The following is an 18,238-nucleotide window of genomic DNA, read 5'->3' as shown; positions in this document are numbered from 1 at the left end:
ATGATCTAGGTTGCATGGTTGGACCCTGGAAATGGGATGCCAGTCCCATTCGGGGAGCATAAAGAAAGAAAGAAAATCTCCTAGCTGGTGTTGCTGCGACAGCGAGTGAGAGCCAGAGGCAGGAAGATGTCGACAGTCACCTCAGCCATCCAGGCTCCTCAGGGCCCCGTGAATCCCCCGCCGCCGGAGGTCACTAACCCCAATAAGCCTGGCCGGAAAACCAACCAACTGCAATATATGCAAAATGTTGTGGTAAAGACCTTGTGGAAGCATCAGTTTGCTTGGCCTTTCTACCAACCGGTTGATGCAATTAAATTGAATTTACCAGTAAGTATCTGTCTTTTCCTGCCCTGTGTTCAGTTCTTGGAAAGCTCTGAGAGATCAGTTTTCCGGTCATTAGATCAGACTGGTCAGGTTGCTTTTTGTGATCTCCATGAATGTGCTCAGCCCCTCTAAATTTGAAGGCAATGTCTTTAAAAACTGGGGATCTCTGGAGGAAAAACCTGCTGCACCCTTAGTGAAGGGAGAAAACAGCACCCAGGCAAGCTGTCCTGGCGCAGCTGAAACGTGATGCAGCATTTGTGGCTTACCCGTGGTGACTTTTACATGCCGCTTGTCCCCTGTCTGTCCAAATTGAGTGAGAACCTTGGTGCCTGCACTCAGGAGCATTTAGCACTGGCATCAGTGTGATTTGTTGAACTTTCCTGGTTTTTCCAGTGGCTTGGCTGTTGAGGACAGGAGAAGCTGACTAGCAAGGATACTTGGGAGCTGCCAAGCTCCAAATGGAAGCAGGAGCAGCTCCCCAGTTGCATCCCTGTGTCTCCAGTGCTTGGTGCTAGTATCCTGTCTCTAGCAGACCGGATAGTCCAAGCTCCAGCAGGTCATTCATCAGTGACTGTGTTTTTACCAAGCAGCTTTCAGGGATGTGAAGTCTGGAGAGCTCCTGTTACCACAGGTTATGACCTGATTTTATGGACTGGATCAGGAGTCTTTAGAACTGTGTAATGTTGTTGATTGATACTATATAAAGTGTGAGCCAGAAGAGTAAAACACTTAACACCTGTGTGATATTTCACCAGGTCTCTGCTCTTTTGTGTCTTCTTTTTGTGGATTTAGTTTCTTGGTGAGGACTTTTGAAGTGGTTTTAAAGGCAGGTCACCAGAGAACTTAAAGGAGTTGCTGGAAGAATAATTGTTTTTCACACAAGGCCTAAATCAAACCTGCACAAACCCAGTAACCCCCAGGGTTGCCTTTTCTGCCTTGCGTAGGAATAGCTGCTGTTTCAGGCCACTCCTGTGGCTTGGGCTCAGGGAAGGGCCAGTGGCTGCATATGGCTTCATGTGGTCACACAGTGCTGCTTTTCTCCCAAATAAGAAAATTAAAGCATATAACCTTGCATGTTTAGAGCATCTCCAGGGTAATCACAGCCTGCAGTACCACGTGGAAGCCTTTGGAGAGTGTTTCAGGGGAGACACCAAAGTGTTTAGTATGTTCTCTACCAGTGCTGGCACTGAAAGTGATGGGTGTTTCAGAGGCAGCCTTCTAAAAGGGCAGGCAGAAATCCCATTTCCTAAATGACAGCTAATCCATAGTTAAACTGAGCACTCTGCTCAAGCTACTGCTGACACTGCTGTCCCTAATTCTGGGCCCGTGAGTATAAATTGTCATGTTATTCTATTTAAAAAATGTGGCACCCTTCCACTTCGTGGTACAAACCACAGCTGCACTCAGAACCCTTGTAGCATTTATAAAAAGCCAATAATGTCCATGCAATCACTTGCCTGTGTGTTTGAGCATGTGTTGATGAGGGTTGGGGAAGGTTTGTGCTTGTTTTCTCATGTTTTGTAGTCAAATTTGTAATAACAGCAGTGAACTGAAAGCTACAACTTAGAAAAGAAATGAAAGCAAAGGTGGTGTTTGCAGTTTGCAAAAAAATCTGGGAAGAAGGAATGTGAAGAAAATGTGGAAGAAGGAATGAGGAGAAAGCTGGGATTAGATGTGAACACAGACTTTCCTGTTAACTTCGTTCTTGTTTCTTCAACAGGATTATCACAAAATAATAAAAAACCCCATGGACATGGGGACGATCAAGAAGCGCCTGGAACATAACTATTATTGGAGTGCCAGTGAATGTATGCAGGATTTCAACACCATGTTTACAAATTGTTACATTTACAACAAGGTAAAGAATCCAGACAAGTTTTGAGCTGGGGCACTGCCTGGGAAAGACCCAACTTCTGCTGTTACAGGGGTTTTGAACGGGCTAACTTTTCGGCACTACACGCCTGCCTTGCAAGGATTTGAAATGCCACTAATTGCAACCACATTACTGGAAAAGTACAAAGCTGTCTTTGTGCTGTGGCTTTCTTCCCCCGCGCTAGTTAAAATGGCAAATGTGCTTTCTAACTAAAGGTAGGTTTCTGTTTTGGGATTATGTGGTGAGTTGCTCAAGATTTTCGTCCTTGTATTTTCAGCTAGGAATTCTTTCAGATTAGCCAAAGTTCATGCAACATTTTGCACGTGTTAAGTGATTCCTTAATGACAAGTTTTACACTGGCTGTCCAGCAGTAACAATATTTCCTACCTCTCTTAGTAGCAGAGGACAGTTCAGTAAGTGATGTAATTCTATTCCCTGCCAGTGTTTCATACCTATGTGTGCAGCTTGTGATTGCATATTGTTATTTTGGGTTTGGTTTATTTGCTGTTTTTAATGTTAAAAGCCTGTATTGCTTGTATGATGTTTTCTATGGTGGTTTGTCATCGTTGAACCATACTGGAGAACCAGCTGAAATAAAATACTTAGTTTGAGCCACGGAGAATATGGTTACGCTCTTCTCTTGGACCTGCTGGCATCTGCTCAGTTTGCTGCTGCTTAGGCTGATAGTGTGCTCATTATCAGGGCTGCTGTTGGAAGTCCTCATGGATGCAGTGTACTTGGGGTCAGTAATGTGTACGTGCTGGACCAGGAAGAGCAGTAGGAGGGTAGCAGTAGGAGGAGAAGGAGACCTAGTTTATTTGCAGGGCTTGAATAAGCATCATTTATTTGTAGGGCAGCGTCACTGAGGTTTTCAAAGTCTCATCTTGAGCCTCTCTGCATCTGATGTGTGGATGGCATAGACTGGCTTGTCTTCTTGTCCCTGCAGCCCACAGATGACATCGTCCTCATGGCCCAAGCCCTGGAGAAGATATTCCTGCAGAAGGTTGCCCAGATGCCTCAGGAGGAAGTCGAATTATTACCCCCAGTTCCTAAAGGCAAAGGCCGCAAGCCGTCGGCGGGCACGCAGAGTGCAGGTATCAACCTTGTTCAGTGACAGCCAATGTTACGAGTCTGTTGTTGAGGCCCGACCCACCGTCCAAGCTACCTGAGTGTGTAAAGGGTGAGGAGGTAGTAAAGGAGCACGTGCACAGATGATTAGAGCAGCAGGAGAGAATACGAGACTTCTAGGTCCTGATCCCCCACTGTTTCAGGGCTGGTTTGTCTTAAGGCCCCGCATACATCATACAAACATCTCCCCATCCATGGTGTACCCATCCCCATGCCCCTCGTGCTGCTATTGCTTCCCCTATGCAAAGAGGAAGCCAAGGCAGAGAGACACAAGGTAGTCAGACACCCCAGGCTGTTACAAGAGACACTGTGGCCCAGAAAGCTGCTTTGGCTCTGGGTTTATACCCAGAGTGATGTGTGACTGCCAAAAAGGAATTATTATGCTGTTGCAAAAGGCTGTGTAGAGGATTGCGTATCAGTTGAAACTAAGTTTAGTTCAGCTTACCTTGAGCTGATTTCAAATGGGCTTAAGAGGGAAACATCCTTAAGCAGGGCAAAACAATTCATAAAGGAGCTTGTGTGGGCTGAGTAAATTGTTGCGAGCATTTTCTGTAAACAAGATCTAATTGTTGCTCTGGGAAAGTCAACTGTTCCCTTTCACTTTCCTGACTCCCAGGTGCCAAATATAATTGCAGTTTCATCTAAGCCTAGAAATTTGTGGTGTTGTCTTTTCAGCATCCTAAAAACTGCTGTAAAAATATAGGAAAGTGTTGCTAGTTTGGTCATTAATTACTAGACTTGGCACTCCCTCCACTTCTGGACTAGTAAGCAGTTCTTTGACAGTGCAGATGTATTGTACGAGAACCTTGCCTGGGTATCAGGAGACATGGGTTGTACTCCCAGCTCTGCTGTTTGCTCTGCATTAACTCACAGTGAATCTGAAGTGCTTTGAACTTGTGGGGATCTAGCTGGGATAGAGGAGTGGTTGCTACTGATGGCCATTCCTAGTGAAAGATTGAAGTCTATTCAAAACAGAGCTTGTCCAAAAGAATCATTTTCTATTCCCTCATTTTCCTCTGCTTGAGATGCTGTTCTGAGAGCAGGGTACTTTGAGAGCAGGCAGAAGGGTGAAAACTGTCCCAGAACAACACCATTCATGTGCAAAATGTGGAGTATTTTGCTTGTGTGCGGCTAGTTTAAAGCTCACAGTAGGCAGACTTAGGCCAGTGATCACTCAGCTTTTTTGGCCCCTGGGTAACAGCACCAAGGCAGTCATTCAGTGTCCTCCTTGCCCTTCCAGTGGCCCTAAACTGGGGTCTTTGGCCAAGCCCATGGTCGCACAGCCCGAGGGCAGCAGCGTCACTTTGTCCCCAGTGTCTCGTGGGCTCCTGTAACCATCGCTACATCGCAGCGCGTTCTTGCTTTGTCGTTTGAAAGGAACCCAGCAAGCAGTGGCCGTGTCTTCCGTCTCCCCGCCGGCCCCGTTCCAGAGCGTCCCTCCAGCCGTGTCTCAGACGCCCGTCATTGCTGCCACCCCTGTGCCAACCATCACTGCTAATGTCCCGCCTGTCACTGCCCCTCCTGCCGCTGCTCCCCCTCCGCCTGCTGCTCCGATCATGCCGGTGGTTCCTCCTACGCCACCGGTAGTCAAGGTAAACAGAACTCGACCTCTTCCTCTTGGGAAGGCAGATAAGCAGTGCTCGTTTTCACCCCCTTGGTGCTGGCTACATGCATTATTTTTCTTTGCGTTTGGCTCCTTGCCTCTCTGACCGTTGTCGCTCTGAGATGTGCTCAGACAGGAGCTTCCCATTAAGTTGGAGTGGGTTGAGAAAAAGGTTTTGCTTCATCCCAGCTGAGGGGATGTCACCTGCCTCAATTAAAAGCTCTCATCTGACCATAGACATAGCCAGTGCTGATATCCCATGAACCAGAGCTCTCAGAGGTTCCCCCATTTTGCACCATATAATACAAAATATCTCTCCTAACTGGGATTTTTGCTGGGATTTTAACTGGGTCTGTTCCCTTAAGATTTGCAGACTCCAGCACTAGGAATGTTCCTCTCTGCCATAAAGCAGTTCAGGACAAGCCTGTCACTCCAGTTGGAGGAGATTGATGTTGCCTCCAGGTTTTGGGTGCATTAGTTCTGTCTTACTGACTAATCAGGGAGTCGTCACTGGTGTTTCACTATTTACTAGGTTCATTTATGGTAAATGAAAACATTGCTCTAAATAATTGGAATTTTCCTAGTAAATTGCATATTGCTTTAAAATGATGAAAACAATTTAGAGAAAGTGGGAGGTGTTTTTTGAGCTGGGAAATTGAGTTGGAAGCTGCAGCAATATTGGTGTTCACTAACATGGGCTACCAGAATCACTAGATTTATTGTCTTGCCTAGTTAAACCCACAGTTTGGGAATTACTAGGGAAATTGGAAGTCAGGTCTCCTTGCAGCTGAACTCAGTCCTCTTCAGAAGCCTGTCTTATTCATACTGCACTTTCTGTCCAAGTGACTTGTTTCTGAGAATTCAGTTTAATTTTCAAACTCATGGCTGAGCCTAAAAGGGAGTTTGCCAAATACATGCTGCAAAATGAATCCTGCTTGCAATTTGTTCAAGATTCCCTTCGGATTTCCTGAGGGAAAACTTCTTCCTTACCATCCAGGGGAGTAAATCCTTCCTAGGAGCACAAGAGAGAGCTGGCTTCACAGTCACAGATTAAATTGGACAGAGATGCTCAACTTGCTTGAGGCAAAATCATTGCATTCCTGTTCTTGTCTGTAATAATCTGCCTTTGTATGGCCTGTAAATACAAAGAATTGAGGGCTCTGGGGTCTTTGGTGATTAATATTCTTTGGTTCAGAACTTACAGCCTGATCCTGCCACTGGGGACTCAGACTTGTGCTTAAGTCACTACCACTTACAAGTCACCATGTGTTAGCTGAGCTGCAGTAATGACCTGGGCGCCCTCCTTTCCCTTGGCAAACACGAGCTAAGAATCCTTAGCTTGGATCTCAGGGAGATGCAGAGAACTAACACGTTTTGCATCGTGTCTGGCCCTGGGTTGGAGACGCGCAGACGGCTGTTGCTGTGGCTCAGGTGACATGTGGTGATACATCACGTTGCAGTCACTAAATTGGGTTTTGAAGCTTCTAGTCGCGAGTTCCATTTATCCCAGTGAAGTAATTCTATTTTCTGTCGGAGGACAGGCAGATCCCAGAAATAAGGATGAATTGTGCTAGGTTTCTGCTGGCAGAGCGCGAGCACCGGCTGCCCACTCACGAGCTCCATCTGTTTGGTGTTTCAGAAGAAGGGAGTGAAGCGGAAAGCGGACACCACCACCCCCACCACCTCAGCCATCACCGCCAGCCGCAGCGAGTCACCCACTCCCCTCTCGGACCCCAAACAGGCCAAAATCATCGCGCGCCGCGAGAGCGGCGGCCGGCCCATCAAGCCACCAAAGAAAGACCTTGAAGACGGAGAGGTCCCCCAGCACGCCGGGAAGAAGGGCAAACTCTCCGAGCACCTCAAGTACTGTGACAGCATCCTCAAGGAGATGCTCTCCAAGAAGCACGCGGCCTACGCGTGGCCCTTTTACAAGCCCGTGGACGCAGAGGCCTTGGAACTACATGACTATCATGACATTATCAAACACCCCATGGATCTCAGTACTGTGAAAGTACGTCCACATTTACCACCTCTTTTGCAGGGTGTCGTGGCCCTCTGATTTCAGAGGACTGGCTCCTTCTGGGAGAGGGAAGCGGGGGGACAAGGGTAGAAACTGGAACCTGTTTGGATATTATTTGGATTTTTTTTTATATTTCACTTGTTTGCCCTCTCCTTTTTTCCCTGTGAAGTGGGAAAATCTTTTTTTTTTCTTCCCCGCAATGCAGACTGTACAAAGCCATCCTCTCTTTTTGTGGATAGTCCAGCTGTTTAAGCTCGTGTGCTTGGGACTTCGTTGCGCTCTGAGAAGAGGTGCAGTATTGCATGAGATTCGATTGATAGTGTCCTGTTTCCAGAAGCTGCTGCCTATCTACTTGTTGGCTTGATGTGTGCTCCAGATAGGCTTACACCAAGCGATTCCAACTGGAACCTGACGATCGCCTGGTACTTGGGAGAGGGGAGGAAATAATATGATGCTTGTGCAGTTTGTCTTTAAGAGCTTAGCTAAGTGTGGGTCAGTTTAAGAGGCATTTTTTCCATCATTTGGGAGGTTTCTCTGGCTCCCTCCTAGATATCCATGGAGCAGAGCCTTGGTTTTCCAGTTCCTGTCTTCTGCTTGGCAGCTGGTCATTGGAATCTGTGTTGGTGGAGGAGAGACTTTCTTCCATGCGCAGGGAGCTGAGGTGTTTCCACTGGCTTTCACCCCCCACCAAAAAGTGCTTTGTCCAAAAGCCAGACTTGCTGTGTCCCAGCTGAGTGGTGCCTGGCTTTGCCTAAAATGCCCAGCTGACCATGGGGCAGCTCCATTCCTGGTTCTTTCCAGCTATTTTGGGGCAAATTCCATGCAAGAGTTAGAGCATTATGCTCTGCTTCTGCCATGTTAATCAGACATGATGATGCAGGGGCTCTTGCATTTGTAGGAGTAGTTTTCCGTGGTGATAACATAGTTGTCATGATCTGTGCATTGAGGATTAGATCGGAGTGAGTCTTAATCCCCATTCTGAAGCTGTGACCCCGAGCAGTCTTCCTGCAGCTCTGTGCCTCAATGTGCCTGTCTGTAACATGGGGATAATGACACTTAGGCCACCTCGCAGGGCTGTTGTGAGGACAGCGCTCTGAAAAGCACTATTTAAGTGCTAAGCGTTATTATCGATTGAGTTCTTGCTGTTGTGGGTAAGCTGTGGTGGAGTTGGGTGTCTGTCTTCTCCTGAAATTACACTGTCCTGACTTTTGTTGTTGTTTTACATAAGCCAGTGCAACGTGCGGGGTTGTCTAAGACTTGTAATAGAGCCAAGCTGTGTTAAAAGCCTTCCCTGGCCTCCTGGGATGAGAGGAGAGGAAGGATGGTGAGTTGAGCTGAAAACAAATGGGTTTTGCTTAAGCAGCACAAAGGGAAATAGATGTGGGGAAACTGTCCTGATGTGGACGCAGCCAGACCAATGTGGGAGTGAGTGCAGTGGCTTTTGATCTGTATTAATTACTTCAGGGGCTGTATAAAGGAGAGGAAACCTAGTCGAGAAGAGGGAGACAGAAACAGTGGTAGTAGCAGGAGAAGGAGCTAATTGAATGTGACTTGTATGCCTTTTTATTAATAAGGTGACTTTGTGCCTTGTCAAAATTCATTCACTTGGTTTTGCAGTGAAGTCCCTCCTGTCCACTTAGCTTGGAGGTCTGTCCACATGCTGTGGGGCACAGGCCCATAAGATAATTCAGCTCAGAAGGGACCCCAACAGATTCATATTCCTGCCTTATGCTCTTGCACTGATCTGCTGTTTCCAGAAGTCACTAGCTCCTTTGAGAGGCTCTGCTGAGAGCAAGGCCAGGCCCAGTGTGACCAGTCTTTGAGCAGTACCAGATTGTAAATGTTTTTTTCAGTATTATTCTGTGTATCAGGACAGAGGTGCAGGACTTAAGTGACATTAGCTACTTACTATAGTGTTATCTGCTCAGAGTTATGTCTCTACAGGCTGCTTGTAGGCTACATGTCAACATCTTTTCTAAGAGTCTATAAACTGTAGTTTCAAGGAAGTCTGTTCTCTGGTAACAACTGTGATGGGAAGAGGTGTCTCTTGATCCGTACAATTGCTCTTCCCATTATTGAATTAGAGCTGCAGACAGTTATTGATAGCCTTTTCTCTACTAGTCCTGGGAAAACAAGTCATTAGATGGCCATGTTCCAGATCAACTCGGCTACTGAACTAATTTCGGTGGTGAACCTAGTCCTTCCAGACCTCTTCCCAACTCCTTCACATCTCCTTGACTTCACAGGATGCCTGTGGGTCTCTCGAGATCCCCAGCAACCTGCTAGATCTCCCCCTACCACCATGGGAGTGGAAACCTGACTGCCCAAGCTGATATTTCCATTGATTCTTAAGATCAAGCTCCAGCTGTATTACCACCTACCATAGGATATGCACTTGCACAACAATCTGAAGGAGAAGTTGCATCCTGATAACTGAAGTCCCTCAAGCCGTGTTGTCCATCTGTACCTTCTGCATCCTCTCTTCCTTTCATCTAAATTGCACTGCTCTGGGATTTTATGGCTGAAAGGAAAGTGAGGAGCAGGAAGTATATACCATCCCTATCAGCAAATGCAAAAACAGCACGGGAATTGCAAAAGCCAAAAGCTGCTCTAATCAAGTTGACATTTTTTCTAACAGAGGAACATGCATGTGAATAATGTATTTTTGAGACGTGGTTTGGAGGCTTCTCTTTGGAAAGTATTCTGCAGAATCCATGTGCAGTGCTGCGATTCCTTGGGCTGCCGCTGCCTTTGCAGGCAGTTAGGACTCTCTACAGTCCTAATTTTCCTCCTCTTAACAGCATAGGTCTCCAATTGCACTTTTTTCCTGCAGGGGTGGGTGTTATTCTCTTTCTGTAGCAGCATAGGACAGAAAGCTGGAGACAGGTTAGTGGCAGACCCAGCAGAGTCTTTCATATGTAAAGACTCTGGATTTGTCTTTCCACTCGGTAGAGTCTTTCTTAATAAACTTGTTTGAAGTGCTGTCTGGTGCTGTTTTTTTATGAAGTGTTTCATTATCTTTTGCTCTGGGCCTGAAGCTGATAGCAAGACTTCTCTGGGATGCAGTAGGTAATGTTAAGTGCCTGGAGCAGAATCCTGCCACTTGTAAGCAGTGCAGTTCTGCAGTGTGAGGCTCCCAGAGACTTTAGCTTTAATTCTGTGCAGGTGACAACAGCTGTGGTCAAGCGGTACCAATTTCCGTGCCCCAAAGTGCAGGTTGGAGCATCTTTTTCAGCTTTTCCCTCTGGCTTCTGGGTCAGCAGCAGCAATATAGATGTCTCTGCCTCTTATGCAGTGGTGAACAAGCCGTAGTCCTCTCTAAGTGGATTTATAGGAAGTGTTTACTTTTGGAATAAAGTACTACCTCCGGGGATATAAATACACTAGTCAGTTAATTTTCTTGCAGTGAGTTGCTGTGGTTTCGGAGCAGCTGAGCGTGTCTTTTTTTTACAGCAAGGAGACATTCTTTCAGGGAATTTTCAAAGATTTCTTTAATTGCACCTATTCTAGAGGATTTCTGAGATCGTAGAACAGGGGCTTCGTGAAGCAGCTGCTCTTATTGAGGCAGTTTCTGCAAGGTGCAATTAGGGCCCAAGAAATGGGGCCGAGTCCTCCCCAGCTGGTGGAGGTGGTTGGAGTGACTGCAGCAGAGAAAATACGTGTGGCCCGAGCCCTGGTCAGCACCAGCCTTGTGTCCTGAAACCTGCCTTGAAAAAGGTGCTGGTAATTACGGAACAGGGACTTGGAAAGCCCTAAGGTGAACCTTGAATGACAAATCATTTGGATTCAGCTTCTCTGAGACCTGGAGCGCACCATGGCAGGTCCAGAAATGATGCATTTGAGGAGAGACTGATGGAACTGAGGGAGTTTAGGAAATACAAGAGAGATAAGTTAGGTCTTCAAACGTGGAAAAAAAAATGCTGTAAAGGGGAAGACAACAAGTTTTCCCTGCATCTGCCATGTACAGGACAGGATATACCTTAGAGTAAGAGTCACATTAAATGCTGGGAAACAAACTCCTGAACATTAGTGATTATTAAACAATAGAATTAATTGCTGAAGGACAAAAGAGATTGCTGTGGTAGAAGTTGCATGTGGCAGAGCATGGCCCAGTGGCCTCCCAGCACCTTTTCTAATCCTGCTGTTCATGGCTCTGATTTGCAATTGTAAATGCAACCTCATATTTTAAGCAACTGAGTATCTCAAAGTGAATTTGTAACCTGGAGATATTCTACCTCATCAGTTTAAACTCTCTTCTTTCTTTTGTCAAGCTAATTTTTCTTTACAAGAAAACAACAACAAAAATCAGAGATTAAAATGCTTTGGGGCTAGAATAAAACACGTTTTGGATGAAGGCAAAGCCTCAGACACTGAAATGTGCTTTGTAGGCTACAATCAGTCAGTGAGCACACCAAACAAATACATGTGCGTCAAAAAAGCCCTTCATGCAGTAAGGTATATTTAAAATAAATGGTTCCCTTTGAACATACTGTTTTGCTTTGGAATTGACCTGAAATGCTTTTCCGACAAGGCCGGCCCTCCTTCAGGCTGGAGGGACACAGGTCTCCTTCCCGTCCTGTCTCTGGGCTCCAGCTCTTTCTCTGAGTTTCTTGCTGAGAGAACAAGATCTTGTGGCAAAAGTCTGACTTTGCACTTTGGCTGCAGCACCACAGGGAACATGGCAGGAATGTTGTCACCCTATGTACAGGTCCCGCTGCAGCTGCCTCATTGGAGGGGAAATTCTGCCTCATTCTGGACTCAAAGCAAGAGAAATGGATGAAAGTGAGACCTTGGAAATAAGGGAAAGAAGCCAGGTGCAAGATTTAGCTGCTGGTATTTGTCCTCGTTGCATTACTGGATAACATTAGGAATGGATTCCTAAAAGATGGATTCTGTATCCATTCTGTCAGCTGGGCCTTGTAAATCGTGAGTGGATGCTGTAGTTTAACAAGTGCCTTGTCTTGCTGTAGGAATCACTAAGTGAAATTCATGCTCTCTATTAGTAGCTCAGAGTAGATGTCATGATCTTTTCTGCCTTTTTGGATCTACAGAAGTGTTTAAAAATGTAGAAATGTACATGTAAGGCACTCGTATAATTGTAACTTGCTTGTTTGACTTCTCTTCCCAGCCATGTTCCATGTTCACATTAGTTTCTGAACCAGCAAACCCTTGTCCTGAGTGACTCTCTGGATGTTATTTTAGATTTTTCTAACAGAAGGCTGGCCCAGGCAAGCTTCCTAGTAACCCAATAAAAAGATTAGAGTTGAAACTATTGTAATATCAACAGCTCTGGTTATCCTTTTTAGCAAAAATTCTGAATATGTTTTTTTTTTTAAGCTGATCTGAGCCCTCTGCATGCCACCATGTAATTGCTACAAATGCCTTTTCCTTATGGCTTTTTCTCCCCTTCCCCTTTGGCTTTTTTGTTTGCAGAAAAAAATGGACAGTCGAGAATACCAGGACGCGCAAGGGTTCGCGGCAGATATTCGGTTAATGTTCTCTAACTGTTACAAGTACAATCCTCCAGACCACGAAGTGGTAGCCATGGCCAGGAAGCTCCAGGTAAAGCTGTTGGCACACGTGTCTTCCAGAATCCGCTTAATTGTGCTGCAAGGGGGACCATTTGGAGAGCTTAGCGTGGAGGTGGCCTTGGCACCGGCGAGGGAGAGGCTGTGATTCCTTGGAAAGCAGCCCATTCAGTGCTCTCTGCTGCAGAATCACAGTGCTCACGACCACATGCCATGTTCTGCTCAAAATGTTGTAGTCGTTGTGGTGTGAAGGAACAGGAGAGTGTTCCTGGGTGTGCAGAATCTCCTCTCTGTGCATGCCATGGAGATGGGAGGAACCGTGTGGACTGCAAACAGTGCCAGCCCCACAGAGCTGATGCCCAGGCTGTGTTGGGATGTTCTGGCATTGAGACCAGCTCTGCTGTTGGTGTTTGAAAGCCAGATTCGTGCCTGACCTTGTGCAAGAGCTACTCACAAGCACAGGGATTGCTTAGCAGAGGAGAAATGGAAGGTGAAGCAAACCAGAGGAAAGTGTTAGAAATGCCAAAATGTGTCAAGCCTGGGATTCCTTTAGTCTTGCTCCTGTCTCTGGCAGCAGCCAGTGCAGGAAAACTGCAGAATCCCCCTGGGAGGCAGAGATTGTGAGAGCCTGTCACCTCCCACAATCTTCCCATGCAAAAATGGATCATCAAGGGTTGATTCTGAAAACTTTGAGTCTAGTCCTAACCCACTGCAAGCTTTTAATCTCTTCAAGAGAGGAGGAACCATCCATGTCTTACCGTGATGATTTCAACCCATGTTCTAGAAGGTTATCGTCAGTATTTATTTGTATAGCACTTTGCATGACAAAGACCCTTACATGTGCTGTGGTACCTGACATGTTTTAAAAGCCAGGGTGAAGACTTCATGTCTGAGGCTGCCCTTGTCCATGTTTGTGGGTTTTTCCCCTTTTTTCTAGGACGTCTTCGAGATGAGGTTTGCAAAGATGCCCGACGAGCCCGCCGAGGCGCCGCCTGCGCCTCCGCCAGCGGCAGCCGTGGTGAGCAAGAGCACAGAGAGCAGCCACAGCAGCGAGGAGAGCTCCTCCGACTCCGACAGCTCCGACTCCGAAGAGGAGCGGGCGACTCGGCTAGCAGAGCTCCAGGAGCAGGTGAAACAGCCAACTTGTGTGTCTGCGTGCATGCGTTTGGGCAGGAGAAAGAGCTTAGCAGGAAGGAAGGTCTAATTTTGTGTCTGGAGGTGATTTGGTTATTTTTTTCCCTTGAAGTCTGATGTGTTTTTTCATCGTTCTCCACCAGCTCAAAGCTGTCCACGAGCAGCTAGCTGCATTGTCACAAGCGCCAGTGAACAAACCAAAGAAGAAAAAAGAGAAGAAAGAGAAAGAGAAGAAAAAGAAAGACAAAGAGAAGGAAAAAGAGAAGCACAAAGTAAAAGCTGAGGAGGAGAAGAAACCCAAGGTGGCTCAGCCACCAAAACAAACCCAGCAGAAGAAAGCCCCAGCTAAAAAAGCAAACAGCACGACCACGGCTAACAGGTGAGAGCTGGTCTCCTGTTGGTGGGAAGGCCAAGAGCTTTCAGCCCTGTTGTCCTATCCCTCCTATTAACTCACTATCAAAGAGCATTCCCGGGTATCTCCGGGAGTTTTTAAGTTGGAGCTGGCAGTGAAGCCATCGTATTTCCACTGTCTCTCTCCAGGAGAGATCAGGTAGGAATTCTGAGATAAGATTTTGCTTTTGCCTGGCTAATGAGGACATGCTGCTTCATTGCTGCTCCCCACTGCCACCTGGGCTTGTTTCATGCCATAAAGGGCCAAAAATTAATAGGAATGGAACAGCTGATCTCAGGTTTCTGAAGTCCTGGTACTGTTCAAACCATCTGGCTAGAGGTTCAAAGTCAGAAGCCCTGGGATGTTCATTAAAAGGGGACTTGAGAATTCATTGCTTGTATATGCTCCTAAATGTTTCCATGTTTGCCAACCCCCCTAGGCAGCCCAAGAAAGGAGGCAAACAAGCGTCTGCAACCTATGATTCCGACGAGGAGGAGGAGGGTCTGCCCATGACCTATGATGAGAAACGACAACTCAGCTTGGACATCAACCGCCTGCCTGGAGAGAAGCTGGGCAGGGTGGTGCACATCATCCAGTCGCGGGAGCCTTCCCTCAGGGACTCCAACCCCGACGAGATAGAAATAGATTTTGAAACATTGAAGCCCACAACTTTACGAGAACTGGAGAGATACGTGAAATCTTGTTTACAGAAAAAACAGAGGAAACCATTTTGTAAGTTACCTCCTGGGGCACGTGTTCCCCCAGCAGCTCTTGGGCTCAGCTTTGGAGTCCGGGCGTATGTGTTGGGATTCTTTTATCCAGCTGTTGGGTATGTGATGAGAGGGATTTTTAGAGCTTCTTTTCTCCCAAAGAAAATATTCAGAAACTTTCTATTTTTTCCTTCTTTCTTCCCATGATGTCATCCTGTGGAGACCCGGAGGGACTGCTGTGTTCCTCTGCAAGACCTGTGTGATGTCTTTATTGCTTATCTAGGATCTGGAAAGCACTTGCAGAGGTTTCAGTCTCATTCTGTTAGGTGTTACATGCACACATCTGGAAGGATCAGTTTCTTATCCTGAATAGTTCATCTTCTATTTAGGAAGGAAATAAAAAGCAGGGTTGGAATCCAGAGCACCAAGGGAATAAATGACTTGCACAAAGTCACCTGAGTAACCTGTGAGTTCTGGGCGTAAGTGTCTGAGTTATGTGCTGGCTCCAAAACTGCTCTGCCTAGATGGCCTGGATGCACCACACGATCCTCAGTCTGCCACATCAGAGAGTAAATGTCCATGTGCTGGCACGGATGTGGGCAGACTTCTCTGTGCCTCGTCCACAGCGGGTGAGTTGGTGCAGCCCCTGGAGAACGTAGCTCCAGCTGCCTGACAGTTAAAGTGCCGCTCACCTTAAGTGGTCCTGGCTCTGTCCATCCACTTGTCAGCTGAGAGTGATGCTCTTAAATATAACGTGATAGTTACAGCTCTCGCAGAGCATCTGCTTCTTCACCACCCGACCTGCAGGTAGGCCTGAGGAGCGGTCACACTTTGACCCTTCCTTTCACTTTTGAATAACCTGGTTTGAGTTTCTCGAGTCCTTTCCTTGCTGCTGTAGAGTTCAAGGAAAGGGTTTTTTTTTTCAGAGTTGTTAGGAATGGGAAAGCAGTCTTTTGTTGTGGAAGCACAGCCTGGAGTACCGCAGATAACCCGGGATTCGTGTCCTCCTGCTCCTCGGCGCCCGCGGGCCGGCTTGGCTGCACCGCGGAGACTCTGCTGACACCCGACCGCAACCCGCCTGCCCTGCTGCCTGTGGAGTGCTCATGTGCAGGCCCACACCCGCTCCAGATTTTTTTAAATCAATATTTAAAGAAATACATAGAAATGTAGGTATTTCCTTGCTGGCTCAGGCAGAATATCAGGCCTTGGTTTTGCTCCTGATATTGGCCCCAACACTTGTTACTCCTCCTTGGAGGGATTTCTTCTGCTCCAAAGCATGAGGATTGCTGATACTTTTTACCATTTTCAGTGCAATTGATATAGCTACATTCCTACCATCTGCTAGCTTTTGTTACTGTTGGTTTCTAACCTGTTTTTATTTTATATTTGAAGCAGCATAACAAAATGCAGTTCAGTTCTTGTATAATATATCTTAAGTTTTAATGGTAGATGCTTACCTCTGACAACCTTTAATGGGACACTTTATTTTACAGGGCAGAAAACCCATGTAACAATTCTGTAATTTCAAATGTGTAGCTATTGACCATATAACTGGCTGGTAAGTAACCTGTAACTACAAGGTTATTACATGGATATTTCTATCTTCTAAAATACTTTGCAGAAGGTCTCTTTTAAAAAGTGCATGTTACAAGATGATGGTGATTGGATCTAGACAACTTGGCGTGTTGTCCTCTATCTGGGATGTGTAGTTGCTGTGCGGTCACTTGACTTTTACAGTGGCAGTGGTCGCACAGATTTACATGCCCTGTAAAATAGTGATGTCCACTCTTTTTTTCCCCCACAACCATGCAGTTTCAGAAATTATGCGTTCCTCCTCCACAGCTGCGAGTGGAAAAAAGCAAGCAGCAAAGTCTAAAGAAGAGTTAGCTCAGGAAAAGAAGAAAGAACTAGAAAAACGGTTACAGGATGTCAGCGGGCAACTAAACAACAACAAGAAACCTGCAAAGAAAGGTAACGGTTCTGGTTTGACTGCTCTAATGATGCCTGGAGAGGTGTGTGTGGGCAGAAGCAAAGGAATGGTAGATGAAGCTAAACTTCAGACAGAAGACTCTAGCTTGGAAGAAGAAAAAAGGTAGCAGAAGCCAGGAATTTTCTTTGTCATTGTGGCAAAATTACTGTCTTCTGTTAGCCTGGGGTTTGCCCGGTTGCTGCTGGGTGCCCAGAGTCCCCGCGTGAGCTGAGCAGGGGTTTGCGGGGAGCTCGTGTGTGCGGAGGGGACGAGGCCTGGCACAGCCATGGGGAGAGAAGGTGCCCAAAGGAGCCGGGAAGGGAGCGGGGCCACGGCAAAGCCCCTGGCGCGGGATGCAGAGGGCCGGAGAAGCCAACCCGGAGCCGCTTCCCGATCTCGCGACTAACCGCTCTGCTGCTCTCCTGCCCGCAGAGAAATCCGGCTCGGCCGCCTCCGGAGGGCCCTCCCGGCTCAGCAGCAGCAGCTCCTCCGAGTCGGGGAGCAGCAGCTCCAGCGGCTCCAGCTCGGACAGCAGCGACTCGGAGTGACTTACGGACACTTACGGACAAACCCCCAAACGGACACCAGCCTCCCCAGCGCGCTGCAGCGTTCCCTTCTCGCGTTAATACACCGCTCTTGTTCCACGGTGGTCAGGTTTCCTTTTTGGTTTTTTTCTCTCTTCTCACTCTGATTTCATTTATTTTATTTTTTTAATTCAGTGTTATAAAAGATATCTTCCATTTTTTTTTTTGGGGGGTGCTTTTAATAGGTCAAAGATCTTTGCGTGTGTGTGGCTAGACTTTATGACAAATAGTTCCCAGTGCATAAAGTCTCTAAAATCCGTTTTTACTGAAGTTTATTGGTGGGAAATGGAAGAACTTTGAGCTCTTAGCGAGAGATCACTAGAAAGTCCTATGAGGTTTGTAGTACATTTCCCTCCACCCCTTTCCCCCTCTCCCAAAACGTTCCCTTTTAATAAGCCCACTTGGCTCACACAAGGAGAAAATCTTTTTTTAAAAAGAAATCTCTGTAAAATGGTACTGTATCTGAAAGATGTTAGCTTTTGAACTAGTTGGTGTATTTGTTATTAGCACTAGTATTCTTAATCTTGAAGTCTACAGTGTGATGAAATTGCAGATGCTATCATCTTTTTACATAAAAACAAAAAAGAAAAAAATCTCATGTACTGTGGATTGTTAACATGTATTTTTTTTTGCTTGTTTTTTATTTTATTTTTAATCTTGGTAGGGGCATAAGCACCTGTTCAGGAAGGTATTTAAGCATGAGCTTTAAGCACGTGAGCAATAAGAGTGGTTGCATTTTTACTTGTTTGTTTATTTCCACATTCAAGAGCTTTTTCTTGGGAAAATGTCGGAAAGAAGGGACACTCGCAGGTTTCCTGGAATTGTTATTTTTAGCAGAAAATAGATAACGTCCAGGAAAAAGACACTCTCTAGGAAACCTTTTATTAATTGAAAACCTATTTTGGCTGAAAATTCTCAGCTGGACCTCCAAGAGCAATCCCTGCAGGGTGACCAGGATAAGTCACTTGCTCATG

General features: G+C 46.4%; 1 protein-coding gene across 5 annotated transcripts in view; it reads left to right on the top strand.

Annotated features, from left to right (window-relative positions):
- The window catches only part of BRD3 (bromodomain containing 3), a 31,786-nt gene extending 13,897 nt beyond the window's left edge, over positions 1 to 17,889 (top strand). Inside the window, exons 2-12 of one of the 5 annotated variants that reach the window (XM_088525317.1) lie at positions 10 to 327; positions 2,045 to 2,182; positions 3,144 to 3,291; positions 4,703 to 4,917; positions 6,568 to 6,939; positions 12,382 to 12,510; positions 13,414 to 13,605; positions 13,754 to 13,989; positions 14,441 to 14,733; positions 16,554 to 16,682; positions 17,113 to 17,889. In XM_088525317.1, coding sequence (XP_088381443.1) covers positions 127 to 327; positions 2,045 to 2,182; positions 3,144 to 3,291; positions 4,703 to 4,917; positions 6,568 to 6,939; positions 12,382 to 12,510; positions 13,414 to 13,605; positions 13,754 to 13,989; positions 14,441 to 14,733; positions 16,554 to 16,682; positions 17,113 to 17,228 — 2,169 coding nt within the window. In that variant the 5' untranslated portion in view covers positions 10 to 126 and the 3' untranslated portion in view covers positions 17,229 to 17,889. Of the gene's footprint in view, positions 1 to 9; positions 328 to 2,044; positions 2,183 to 2,292; positions 2,413 to 3,143; positions 3,292 to 4,702; positions 4,918 to 6,567; positions 6,940 to 12,381; positions 12,511 to 13,413; positions 13,606 to 13,753; positions 13,990 to 14,440; positions 14,734 to 16,204; positions 16,270 to 16,523; positions 16,683 to 17,112 lie in introns of those variants that run through there. The other 4 variants (XM_088525319.1, XM_088525321.1, XM_088525318.1 and 1 more) reach the window with 4 other exon arrangements.
- The last annotated feature ends 349 nt before the right edge of the window (positions 17,890 to 18,238 follow it).

Source organism: Tinamus guttatus, unplaced genomic scaffold, assembly GCF_059628265.1.
Source record: "Tinamus guttatus ecotype Peru unplaced genomic scaffold, ASM5962826v1 Tinamus_guttatus_pri_ptg000226l, whole genome shotgun sequence".
Classification (NCBI taxonomy): domain Eukaryota; kingdom Metazoa; phylum Chordata; class Aves; order Tinamiformes; family Tinamidae; genus Tinamus; species Tinamus guttatus.
The sequence above is the reverse complement of the archived record's forward strand: the minus strand, read 5'-3'. Positions and strand labels throughout refer to the sequence as shown.